Source organism: Anomaloglossus baeobatrachus, unplaced genomic scaffold (genome assembly GCF_048569485.1).
Source record: "Anomaloglossus baeobatrachus isolate aAnoBae1 unplaced genomic scaffold, aAnoBae1.hap1 Scaffold_406, whole genome shotgun sequence".
In the NCBI taxonomy this organism is placed as follows: Eukaryota; Metazoa; Chordata; class Amphibia; order Anura; family Aromobatidae; genus Anomaloglossus; species Anomaloglossus baeobatrachus.
This window is the reverse complement of record NW_027443396.1, coordinates 2,552-15,167: the sequence shown is the minus strand read 5'-3', so window position 1 is coordinate 15,167 and position 12,616 is coordinate 2,552. Positions and strand designations below refer to the sequence as shown.

The following is a 12,616-nucleotide window of genomic DNA, read 5'->3' as shown; positions in this document are numbered from 1 at the left end:
AAGAGCAGACTGGGTGGGGGCTATGGATGCCCTGAGACGTTTGGAAGAGATAAGAGCATTTGATGAAGGGAGAGACTCACTATGCTTTTCCACCTGGTATCCGTGGCTTCAATTCAGAGAAACACAACAATTCCAATCCTGGTTACACACGGGCACGCTGCCACACTGATGTTTGGCGGGGCGAAGTGGCCCTCCTGATGGGAGGATGGCATGGTGCCACGTTACAGAACCCTACAGAATCTCCCCTTCTCTCTTTCTCGTGTGTTCCTTCTTTCTCTTCTCTTTCTCCCTCTTCTTCTCCTTTCATCCCTTGCTTTTCTTTCTTTCCGCTCTTTTCCTTCTCTTGCTTATCTAATTAGTGTACATAGGTTTACTTGTTGAAATATATGGCAAGATTATACAGAATGATATTGGCATCTACATATTAAATAGAACAAAAGATAAACGATTGATATATACTTGGGATAAGATGTCATTAGGGATGTTATGAAGAATTTTTCTTGTAAGACCTACGATAAAGTTCACTGTAGTATATGTTGTATAAGATTTAAATGCCCAGACCAAACTGCAACTTTTCCATATTCTGTAAAACCGGGCACTACAAAATTATCTATATTCATGCTTTGTTATATAATTTTTCTTGAAAACAATAAAGAAATATTAAACGAAAAATCCGTTTATAATTTCCTTTATACTTAACAAATGTTTGCTACTTTGTGTTGTTATCACATAAAACCCCAATAAAATCCACTTGTTTGTGGCTGTAATGTAAAAAAAACATGGAAAAGTTCACCGGGTGTGAATAGTTTTTCAAGGAAAGGTATGTTTACCTTCAACCTAAAAAATGATGACATTTTGTCAGAAATATTTTGGTGCAAACTTGCCGCCATTTAGGAAGACAAGACTTTTTGGACTAAAAAGTCACAAACAAAGGTCATAGGAAAAAAATACAAAGCGTTTCTATTGTGCGCAAAATTCATGATCCACTTGCAACATTCTGAAGAATTTGGAAAAAAAACATAAAATGATACGAGAAGACAAAAAAAGCAGCATAGAAAAAAAACAAACAAAAAAAAACACAACAATTGATGAGTTGGATGTGAGTTTTGTGATGCGGAGCCCGTGATACCGGCAGACGGGATGTGACCGGAGGCAGAAATATTCAGGGAAGGGAAAGATTTTACACTTTGTAGATAAATCCTCTCTTCCCGGGATGTAACGGCCTCTAATGCCGGGATCACACGGCCGGATAAAGAATCATCACAGCTTCATCCAGAAAACTAGGACAAGTCTTTTCTTATTTGTCATCCATATACAATCCGGTATTTACAGCCGCTATTAACAATTTACAAGACCATTTACAGCTTCCTCCATTACAGAACTGCAATGTACCCGTAACACGAGTCTCCTCCAATTTACGGAAGGCACTAGAGGATGCTGGGATTATTCTCACACGCAGATTCTGTCAGTGAGAAAGAAAATACCCATCTGCACCGCCACATCCAATAACAATGGTCTGAGGGCGAGACGTTGTGTTATTTTATGGACAGCACTGAAAATACAGTAGTGTGAACGAGAACTAAAAGGAACCAAAGCTCTTATCTCTCCTAATCCTGCCATCTCCACCGCTCTCATCAGGGTCGGATTGCGGTGTCTGGGGCCCAACAGGGGAATTGACTCTAGGGGCTCACCCTACAGCTAAATATAAACACCCATTAGTGTTATCCCTGTTATAGTGGAGCGCTGACTGTATACATGTGATGCCCTGGCAAAACCAGGAGTCACAGATTAGGCCCCTGCATAACACCATCCCTCATAGGGTTACAACGAAGTCAATTAAACTCCTAGTCACCCCCCCTTAGGGCCAGACAGACACACAAGTGGGCGGGACTAGGCGGTTAGGGCACGCCCACCTAGGGGTCTAGACAGCTCGTGGCGGGAAAAACAGTTAGTTTTAAGCCGGGACACAGAAGGTGTCAGTCAGTGAGGAGTCAAGTGAGCAGTTTAAGCTGACAGGTGCCAGGGTTGGAGCCCTGGTACGTTGGCTAGGTGGCAGACGGTCTCCGTCCGCAGGAGACGTGAAGACGGCAGCCGGAGATCCGAGGTGGACCGGAGAAGGGTTGGAGCCCGCCGGTGTAGACACCAGAGAGACCTGACCCCGAAACCGTGCACAGAGGGGGTACTCATACCCTGAAGCCAGGACCGGAACTGATGGCATAAATAATTAACCGATTGAGGGCAGGATTACAGGTACTGTCCAAGCCAAAGTCCCAAAATCAGACAACCACCCACAGAAAGGGAAAGGGCCACCGCCAGGGCCATAGAATCCCACGGGTCAGCATCAGCGGGCACGGCTCGTCAGGTACACAGCCAACCGGGAGCGAACTCCCGTGTTCCAGACTGGGAAGTCCAAATCTACGGAAACGCAGTGCAGAGGCGAAAGACGGCGACCACCAGCCCGGGTGGGGGACCAGAGTACAACCGGCCGCGGCAGCCGGCCACCGGCACCCTTGGTTTACTAAAATACTCATGTGGTTCAGTGACTGTGAGTAACAAACTGTCCCCTGATACGTTCGGGCGCGCAGCCCCCTGTCATCGCCATACCCTGCACAGAGACACTGGGCCCCGGGACAACCATCCCTACCCATGGAGGGGTTAACATCCAGCTGCCACTACATCTCCCCCAGGTGCCCCACAACAGCAGCAGTGGTGTCCCACTTCACCACACACCATGGGTGGTGTCATGAACCGAGTACGGCCAAGCCTGTACAACTACGTCCCTCTTTTATTTGGCGTGTCCGCGTGACCCCAGAGTCCGGAGGATCCCTCGAGCCACGTAGCGGGTCCGGATCTGAGCAGCCAGGCTGCTACAGGCGTGGGGGCGGCACATACACAGGCGGATCCTGCACATCTATATTGTGCACCATAACTGGGATGTACAATTACAGTAGTTTGCAGTAATGGGGTCTTTGGTGAAAATAAGTTATCACTGATCTACAGGTTCGGTTGGTGATAACTTATTGATCGGTGGAACCAGATCAGTGGAAACCGCACCGATCGGAAGATTGGGGCAACTTTTTGCAGCGGCAGGTGGGGTGTGTGACCACAGCTCCATTCATCCTCTGTGGAGCAGCCAGATAATAACAAGCCCAGCGCTCGCAGCCACTGAGGGAATTAATGGATCAGGGGTCGAGTCGGACATGAGCTCCAGTGTAATGGGGATAAAAGTTGCACGATCGGAGCAGGTCCCAGCAATCAGACCCCACTGATGAATAAGTTATCACTTATCCTTAGGCCACGTTCAGTGTTTGGTCAGTATCTTACATCACTATTTGTAGCCAAAACCAGCAGTGGGTAATAAATACAGAAGAGGTGCCCGTATTTCTATTACACTTTTTCTCTGATTTTACCGCTCCTGGTTTTGGCTTAAAAAACTGGGGTAAAAAACGCACTGAATACTCAGTGTGTGCACGTGGCCTTAGTAAAGGTGATTACTTGCTTTCACTGGAGTGCCTCTGCATATGTGCTGCAGTGTAATAGTCACAGGACAGGGAGGGGTTAAATGTTTAAGTATTTAATTTCTATTGGAAATAATCTCCCCCTTATAGTGAGAAAAAGTGACCTCCATACACAACACAACCAATAATTCCACATACAAGGGAGAAATACCGCCACACCGTGACCAGACCGTATATTACCACCAAACAGTGACCAAATACAGCCACATACAAGGGAGAAATACCACCACACTGTGACCAGACCGCAAAGTGACTGACTAATACCACATACAAGGGAGAAATACCGCGACACTATGACCAGATAACATACTACCAACACATAGTGATCAAAAGCAACCACATACCAGAGAGTAATACTACTACACCATAATTAGACTACATAGTAACCGAATATTACCACATACAAGGGAGAAATACCACAACACTTTAACCACACCACATACTGACCAAATAATACCGCACATGAGACAAATATCAGTACAACATGACCACAGAACATATTACTACCACACAAGGACATATAATACTACAATAATGATCAGGAATAAAAACTACAACACTAATAACACTAATATTATCATCAGTGCCATAATGCACAGGAGCTCTGTATATAGTGTATAGGTAATACAGTGCTCACCAGTGACATTATACACAGGAGCTCTGTATACAGTGTACAGTATAGTGTGTGTGTGTGTGTGTATGTGTATGTGTATGTGTATGTGTGTGTGTGTGTGTGTATGTGTGTGTGTGTGTGTGTGTGTGTGTGTGTGTGTGTGTGTGTGTATGTGTAATACACTGACTTACCAGTGACGTCTCTAGCTGACTTTATTCATCTTCGCTTTTTCTCTGCATCCGGCGCTGACCGTCATCACTTCTTCCTGCCATGACGCGACTCTGCAGAAAATAACAGTCACCTATAGCCGATCACTCCCAGAGCACATTCCTCACTATTTCCCTAATTTCTACACCACGTCAGACTCTTGTTCCCCCACGGAAGACAATATCCTCAAAATTAACCCAAATTTCACCAGTAATAATGTCCCCTTATTTGCCCCTACAGTAATTATGCCCCACGTGCCACCATAAACTAATAATGTATGTTTCTCATCCTGGCCCCTTTTATTTAATGTCTGGGGAAACAAAGTGGAATCAGAAGGGGATGTTAATTGCTTCCTGCACAAGATATACCCCCACACTGCTCCTCTCCAACATAGCCCCACAAAGAGCCCCTTTCCAAAATGTCCCCCAAAAACTTGCTCATTCTATAATATCTCCCCCATACTAAATTGCTGTATAAATCCCCCCCCACGCCTCATTATACTACGCTGCCTTCCACAATCCGTGATGTCCTATAATGTCCCAATTTCTTTCATAACATCCCCCACTGACCTATAATGCGCCAATTTGCTTCATAATGTCCCCCACTGCCCTATAATGTCCCCCACTGCCCTATAATGTCCCCCACTGCCCTATAATGTCCCCCACTGCCCTATTATGTCCCACACTGACCCATAATATGATCCATAAAGTCCCCCACCGCTTCTTTATGCCCCTTGTAAAATAACACCGTCCCTCCCCCACCCGCAGCCCCTCATGTAAAATGATTGTACATCTTCGGCTCCTCTGGAGCGCTTACCTGTGCCTGCACGTCCTCCTCTTCATCCCTGCAGCTGCGGCCCCGGTGACGATGATGTCGGTACAGGACTGAGGCGAGCTCCTCTGCCTCAGTCCGGTCGCGTCCTCCTCCCCTGGTGATGACGTCCCGTTGCGGTGCGGGCTGTGCAGCGCTGCTCTGCCTCCTGTCACTGGCCGCACTGTACAAATGTACGCGCGCCTGAAAGACGCGCATACATTTGAATACCGGAGCGGTCTCCAGGCCTGCACACCTCATCAGTGCAGGCCTGGGGACTCCCGCAGTGCACCGCTAGGACCTTTGGTGAGTCACATGACACATGTGATGTCACTAAAAGTCCTGCAACTGCAGAAACTTTAGTGATCGTACAGAACTTGTACGATCACTGAAGTTAATGATTGAAAAACTGGGGGCCCCTTAGAGCGTGGGGGCCCTGGATGAGCTGCTGAGTCTGCCCACCAATAAACGCCGGCTCTGAGACACAGGCGGCCCCGCAGCCCTGTACAGCCGCCCCGCACTATATAATGCACGGGGGCCCCTAAGGGCACGGGGCCAACCGGGGGATTCCCCGCTACCCTGGTGGGCCAGACCAACCCTGGCTCTCATTACAAGTATAAACCATATAATACTGGAGGATAAAACAAGACTGAGCACAAGACCTTCACAGCCGTCTACACATCATAGGGAGATTTCATGGCACCTTCTCTCCATCTACCTGATGATCCTGAGGAACATCGGGATCTTCTTGTTTGCAGTCCTGTGGGAGAAGAGGACGGGGACATCTCTCTGGTGTTGTCCTCTTACTGGATAGACCTGGAGGAGACACATACAGGGGCTGAATTCATTCCTTACATACAGATAATTATAGGCCGTGTGTATTTAGTCCTGTCTATTACCTGATGATGTGAGGGGCTGGGGAACCTCCATCATGACGTCCTTGTACAGAGCTTTGTGTCCTTCTAAATACTCCCACTCCTCCATGGAGAAATAGACGGTGACGTCCTGACACCTTATAGGAACCTGACACATACAATGATACCGTCACCCCCGATCCCTTCATAGCGTTACTGTATAATGTCCCAGCATTCCCAGCAGTGTCACCTCTCCAGTCAGCAGCTCAATCATCTTGTAGGTGAGTTCTAGGATCTTCTGGTCATTGATGTCCTCATGTATCGGGGGGTGAGGTGGAGGCCCCGTGATTGGGCTCAGGGGTCTTCCCCATCCCTCAGACACAGGGGCCTGACAGCGCTCACTAGAGGTCTTCTTCACTACTGTGTAATCCTGGTTATGGAGAGACACAGTAATAAATCTCACTCCAGACATTTCCAGAGTCCTCACCTCTCCAGTTCTGTCCATCTGTTATTCCCATAGATAAGAATGATGTAATGTGACGTCATCAGAATTTCTCACCTCTCCAGTAAGCCGGAAGAGGATCTCTAGGGTGAGGTGTAATATCCTCTCCGCCATCTTGTCCCTGTCCATATCCATCCTTGATGGGTCAATCAGGAGAATTCTCTTCTATAGAAGATCTCCACTGAGAAGATCCGATATTGTAGGGACCTGAATGGGGAGAAGATGACGATGTAACATCATAGAGAATCCGCTGTAATAATATAATTACTGGAGAGAATAAGGGGAAACATATAATGAGAACATTCTGGGGGAACATAATACTGTGTGGGCAAAAAAGGGCCGAGGACCAAGGGCAGTAAGGGGCCGAGGACCGAGGGCAGGAAGGGACCGAGGGCAATAAGGGGCCAAGGACTGAGGGCAGAAAGAGGCCAAGGACTGAGGGCAGAAAGAGGCCAAGGACTGAGGGCAGAAAGGGGCCGCGGATCGAGAGCAGAAAGGGGCCGGGGACCGAGGGCAGAAAGGGGCCGGGGACCGAGGGCAGAAAGGGGTCGAGGACTGAGGGCAGAAAGGGGCCGCGGATCGAGAGCAGAAAGGGGCCGCGGATCGAGAGCAGAAAGGGGCCGGGGACCGAGGGCAGAAAGGGGCCGGGGACCGAGGGCAGAAAGGGGCCGAGGACCGAGGGCAGAAAGGGGCCGAGGATTGAGGGCAGAAAGGGGCCGAGGACCGAGGGCAGAAAGGGGCCGAGGACCGAGGGCAGAAAGGGGCCGAGGACCGAGGGCAGAAAGGGGCCGAGGACCGAGGGCAGAAAGGGGGCCGCGGATTGAGGGCAGAAAGGGGCCAAGGACCGAGAGCAGAAAGGGGCCAGGGACCGAGGGCAGAAAGGGGCCGAGGACTGAGGGTAGAAAGGGGCCAGGGACTGAGGGCAGAAAGGGGCCGAGGACCGAGGGCAGAAAGGGGCCGAGGACCGAGGGCAGAAAGGGGCCGAGGACCGAGGGCAGAAAGGGGCCGAGGACCGAGGGCAGAAAGGGGCCGAGGACCGAGGGCAGAAAGGGGCCGAGGACCGAGGGCAGAAAGGGGCCGGGGACCGAGGGCAGAAAGGGGCCGAGGACTGAGGGCAGAAAGGGGCGAGGACTGAGGGCAGAAAGGGGCCGAGGACTGAGGGCAGAAAGGGGCCGAGGACCGAGGGCAGAAAGGGGCCGAGGACCGAGGGCAGAAAGGGGCCGAGGACTGAGGGCAGAAAGGGGCCGAGGACTGAGGGCAGAAAGGGGCGAGGACTGAGGGCAGAAAGGGGCCGAGGACTGAGGGCAGACGGGTTTCCTCACTTCCGGCCTCTCATAGTTGGGGCGTTTGTATCTATCAGAGGAAAAGGAACAAAAACCTCACGATTCATAGAAATCAGCGAGAGAAAAACAGCAAGAAAATCTCAGAGCTGAAGGGGTTAATGCCGCCTGCCCCAGTAATGGGGAATCTCCACACACCTCCACCTGCAGAGCCGCACGGTAAATGCTAGAGTGTACAGGCTCCTTCCCGGCATGACGTCACCACGGTCACGTGTTAGAGGCGTGGTCGGAGGCGTGGTCTAATGTCACACTGCACGAGGAGCCGCCAGTTCCTCCTGCTTCTCGGCATGTGTGGACGTTGCTTCTCGGCATGTGTGGTCGCTGCTTCTCGGCATGTGTGGACGTTGCTTCTCGGCATGTGTGGTCGCTGCTTCTCGGCATGTGTGGTCGCTGCTTCTCGGCATGTGTGGACGTTGCTTCTCGGCATGTGTGGTCGCTGCTTCTCGGCATGTGTGGACGCTGCTTCTCGGCATGTGTGGACGTTGCTTCTCGGCATGTGTGGTCACTGCTTCTCGGCATGTGTGGACGCTGCTTCTCGGCATGTGTGGACGCTGCTTCTCGGCATGTGTGGACGCTGCTTCTCGGCATGTGTGGACGCTGCTTCTCGGCATGTGTGGACGCTGCTTCTCGGCATGTGTGGACGCTGCTTCTCGGCATGTGTGGACGCTGCTTCTCGGCATGTGTGGACGCTGCTTCTCGGCATGTGTGGACGCTGCTTCTCGGCATGTGTGGACGCTGCTTCTCGGCATGTGTGGTCGCTGCTTCTCGGCATGTGTGGTCGCTGCTTCTCGGCATGTGTGGTCGCTGCTTCTCGGCATGTGTGGTCGCTGCTTCTCGGCATGTGTGGACGCTGCTTCTCGGCATGTGTGGACGCTGCTTCTCGGCATGTGTGGACGCTGCTTCTCGGCATGTGTGGACGCTGCTTCTCGGCATGTGTGGACGCTGCTTCTCGGCATGTGTGGACGCTGCTTCTCGGCATGTGTGGACGCTGCTTCTCGGCATGTGTGGACGCTGCTTCTCGGCATGTGTGGACGCTGCTTCTCGGCATGTGTGGTCGCTGCTTCTCGGCATGTGTGGACGCTGCTTCTCGGATGTGTGGTCGCTGCTTCTCGGCATGTGTGGTCGCTGCTTCTCGGCATGTGTGGACGCTGCTTCTGCTGCAGCCTCTACCTCAGGACCCCGCGCTATGGATGACTCTTTCCTGCACAGAACAAGGTCAGTGTCTTCATAGTTATAAACTGGAGTTGTTTATTACTGTGTGTGGAAGCTTCATGCTGTGCCTGGTCTGGATTTTATTTTTGGGGCGCTCAATGCTGCTGTGGGGCCAGTGCTGCTGGGGTCAGGGGGGGGGACGGTCCTCTGCTCGGGATGTTGGGGGTCCAGTGCTGGGGGGCAGGGGGGGACGGTCCTCTGCTCGGGATGTTGGGGGTCCAGTGCTGGGGGGCAGTGGGGGGCTCTGTCCTCTGCTGGGGATGTTGGGGGTCCAGTGCTGGGGTCGGGGGGGGCTCTGTTCTCTGCTGGGGATGTTGGAGGTCCAGTGCTGGGGGCAGTGGGGGGCTCTGTCCTCTGCTGGGGATGTTGGGGGTCCAGTGCTGGGGGGCAGTGGGGGGCGCTGTCCTCTGCTGGGGATGTTGGGGGTCCAGTGCTGGGGGGCAGTGGGGGGCGCTGTCCTCTGCTGGGGATGTTGGGGGTCCAGTGCTGGGGGGCAGTGGGGGGCGCTGTCCTCTGCTGGGGATGTTGGGGGTCCAGTGCTGGGGGGCAGTGGGGGGCGCTGTCCTCTGCTGGGGATGTTGGGGGTCCAGTGCTGGGGGGCAGTGGGGGGCGCTGTCCTCTGCTGGGGATGTTGGGGGTCCAGTGCTGGGGGGCAGTGGGGGGCGCTGTCCTCTGCTGGGGATGTTGGGGGTCCAGTGCTGGGGGGCAGTGGGGGGCGCTGTCCTCTGCTGGGGATGTTGGGGGTCCAGTGCTGGGGGGCAGTGGGGGGCGCTGTCCTCTGCTGGGGATGTTGGGGGTCCAGTGCTGGGGGGCAGTGGGGGGCGCTGTCCTCTGCTGGGGATGTTGGGGGTCCAGTGCTGGGGGGCAGTGGGGGCGCTGTCCTCTGCTGGGGATGTTGGGGGTCCAGTGCTGGGGGGCAGTGGGGGGCGCTGTCCTCTGCTGGGGATGTTGGGGGTCCAGTGCTGGGGGGCAGTGGGGGGCGCTGTCCTCTGCTGGGGATGTTGGGGTCCAGTGCTGGGGGGCAGTGGGGGGCGCTGTCCTCTGCTGGGGATGTTGGGGGTCCAGTGCTGGGGGGCAGTGGGGGGCGCTGTCCTCTGCTGGGGATGTTGGGGGTCCAGTGCTGGGGGGCAGTGGGGGGCGCTGTCCTCTGCTGGGGATGTTGGGGGTCCAGTGCTGGGGGGCAGTGGGGGCGCTGTCCTCTGCTGGGGATGTTGGGGGTCCAGTGCTGGGGGGCAGTGGGGGGCGCTGTCCTCTGCTGGGGATGTTGGGGGTCCAGTGCTGGGGGGCAGTGGGGGGCGCTGTCCTCTGCTGGGGATGTTGGGGGTCCAGTGCTGGGGGGCAGTGGGGGGCGCTGTCCTCTGCTGGGGATGTTGGGGGTCCAGTGCTGGGGGGCAGTGGGGGGCGCTGTCCTCTGCTGGGGATGTTGGGGGTCCAGTGCTGGGGGGCAGTGGGGGGGCGCTGTCCTCTGCTGGGATGTTGGGGGTCCAGTGCTGGGGGGCAGTGGGGGGCGCTGTCCTCTGCTGGGGATGTTGGGGGTCCAGTGCTGGGGGGCAGTGGGGGGCGCTGTCCTCTGCTGGGGATGTTGGGGGTCCAGTGCTGGGGGGCAGTGGGGGGGCGCTGTCCTCTGCTGGGGATGTTGGGGGTCCAGTGCTGGGGGGCAGTGGGGGGCGCTGTCCTCTGCTGGGGATGTTGGGGGTCCAGTGCTGGGGGGCAGTGGGGGGCGCTGTCCTCTGCTGGGGATGTTGGGGGTCCAGTGCTGGGGGCAGTGGGGGGCGCTGTCCTCTGCTGGGGATGTTGGGGGTCCAGTGCTGGGGGGCAGTGGGGGGCGCTGTCCTCTGCTGGGGGATGTTGGGGGTCCAGTGCTGGGGGGCAGTGGGGGGCGCTGTCCTCTGCTGGGGATGTTGGGGGTCCAGTGCTGGGGGGCAGTGGGGGGCGCTGTCCTCTGCTGGGGATGTTGGGGGTCCAGTGCTGGGGGGCAGTGGGGGGCGCTGTCCTCTGCTGGGGATGTTGGGGGTCCAGTGCTGGGGGGCAGTGGGGGGCGCTGTCCTCTGCTGGGATGTTGGGGGTCCAGTGCTGGGGGGCAGTGGGGGGCGCTGTCCTCTGCTGGGGATGTTGGGGGTCCAGTGCTGGGGGGCAGTGGGGGGCGCTGTCCTCTGCTGGGGATGTTGGGGGTCCAGTGCTGGGGGGCAGTGGGGGGCGCTGTCCTCTGCTGGGGATGTTGGGGGTCCAGTGCTGGGGGGCAGTGGGGGGCGCTGTCCTCTGCTGGGGATGTTGGGGGTCCAGTGCTGGGGGGCAGTGGGGGGCGCTGTCCTCTGCTGGGGATGTTGGGGGTCCAGTGCTGGGGGGCAGTGGGGGGCGCTGTCCTCTGCTGGGGATGTTGGGGGTCCAGTGCTGGGGGGCAGTGGGGGGCGCTGTCCTCTGCTGGGGATGTTGGGGGTCCAGTGCTGGGGGGGCAGTGGGGGGCGCTGTCCTCTGCTGGGGATGTTGGGGGTCCAGTGCTGGGGGGCAGTGGGGGGCGCTGTCCTCTGCTGGGGATGTTGGGGGTCCAGTGCTGGGGGGCAGTGGGGGGCGCTGTCCTCTGCTGGGGATGTTGGGGGTCCAGTGCTGGGGGGGCAGTGGGGGGCGCTGTCCTCTGCTGGGGATGTTGGGGGTCCAGTGCTGGGGGGCAGTGGGGGGCGCTGTCCTCTGCTGGGGATGTTGGGGGTCCAGTGCTGGGGGGCAGTGGGGGGGCGCTGTCCTCTGCTGGGGATGTTGGGGGGTCCAGTGCTGGGGGGCAGTGGGGGGCGCTGTCCTCTGCTGGGGATGTTGGGGGTCCAGTGCTGGGGGGCAGTGGGGGGCGCTGTCCTCTGCTGGGGATGTTGGGGGTCCAGTGCTGGGGGGGCAGTGGGGGGCGCTGTCCTCTGCTGGGGATGTTGGGGGTCCAGTGCTGGGGGGGCAGTGGGGGGCGCTGTCCTCTGCTGGGGATGTTGGGGGTCCAGTGCTGGGGGGGCAGTGGGGGCGCTGTCCTCTGCTGGGGATGTTGGGGGTCCAGTGCTGGGGGGGCAGTGGGGGGCGCTGTCCTCTGCTGGGGATGTTGGGGGTCCAGTGCTGGGGGGGCAGTGGGGGGCGCTGTCCTCTGCTGGGGATGTTGGGGGTCCAGTGCTGGGGGGCAGTGGGGGGCGCTGTCCTCTGCTGGGGATGTTGGGGGTCCAGTGCTGGGGGGGCAGTGGGGGGCGCTGTCCTCTGCTGGGGATGTTGGGGGTCCAGTGCTGGGGGGGCAGTGGGGGGCGCTGTCCTCTGCTGGGGATGTTGGGGGTCCAGTGCTGGGGGGGCAGTGGGGGGGCGCTGTCCTCTGCTGGGGATGTTGGGGGTCCAGTGCTGGGGGGGCAGTGGGGGGCGCTGTCCTCTGCTGGGGATGTTGGGGGTCCAGTGCTGGGGGGGCAGTGGGGGGCGCTGTCCTCTGCTGGGGATGTTGGGGGTCCAGTGCTGGGGGGGCAGTGGGGGGCGCTGTCCTCTGCTGGGGATGTTGGGGGTCCAGTGCTGGGGGGGCAGTGGGGGGCGCTGTCCTCTGCTGGGGATGT

The 12,616-nt window shown here is 56.6% G+C and overlaps 1 protein-coding gene across 1 annotated transcript in view; it reads right to left on the bottom strand.

The window, feature by feature from the left end:
* LOC142277060 (uncharacterized) overlaps positions 1-6,474 on the bottom strand; it is a 33,863-nt gene extending 27,389 nt beyond the window's left edge. Inside the window, exons 1-3 of the mRNA XM_075332616.1 lie at positions 6,253-6,474; positions 6,048-6,171; positions 5,867-5,964 (exon numbers count right to left, since the gene is read on the bottom strand). Coding sequence (XP_075188731.1) covers positions 5,867-5,964; positions 6,048-6,171; positions 6,253-6,474 — 444 coding nt within the window. The remainder of the gene's footprint in view (positions 1-5,866; positions 5,965-6,047; positions 6,172-6,252) is intronic.
* Between the last annotated feature and the right edge of the window lie 6,142 nt (positions 6,475-12,616).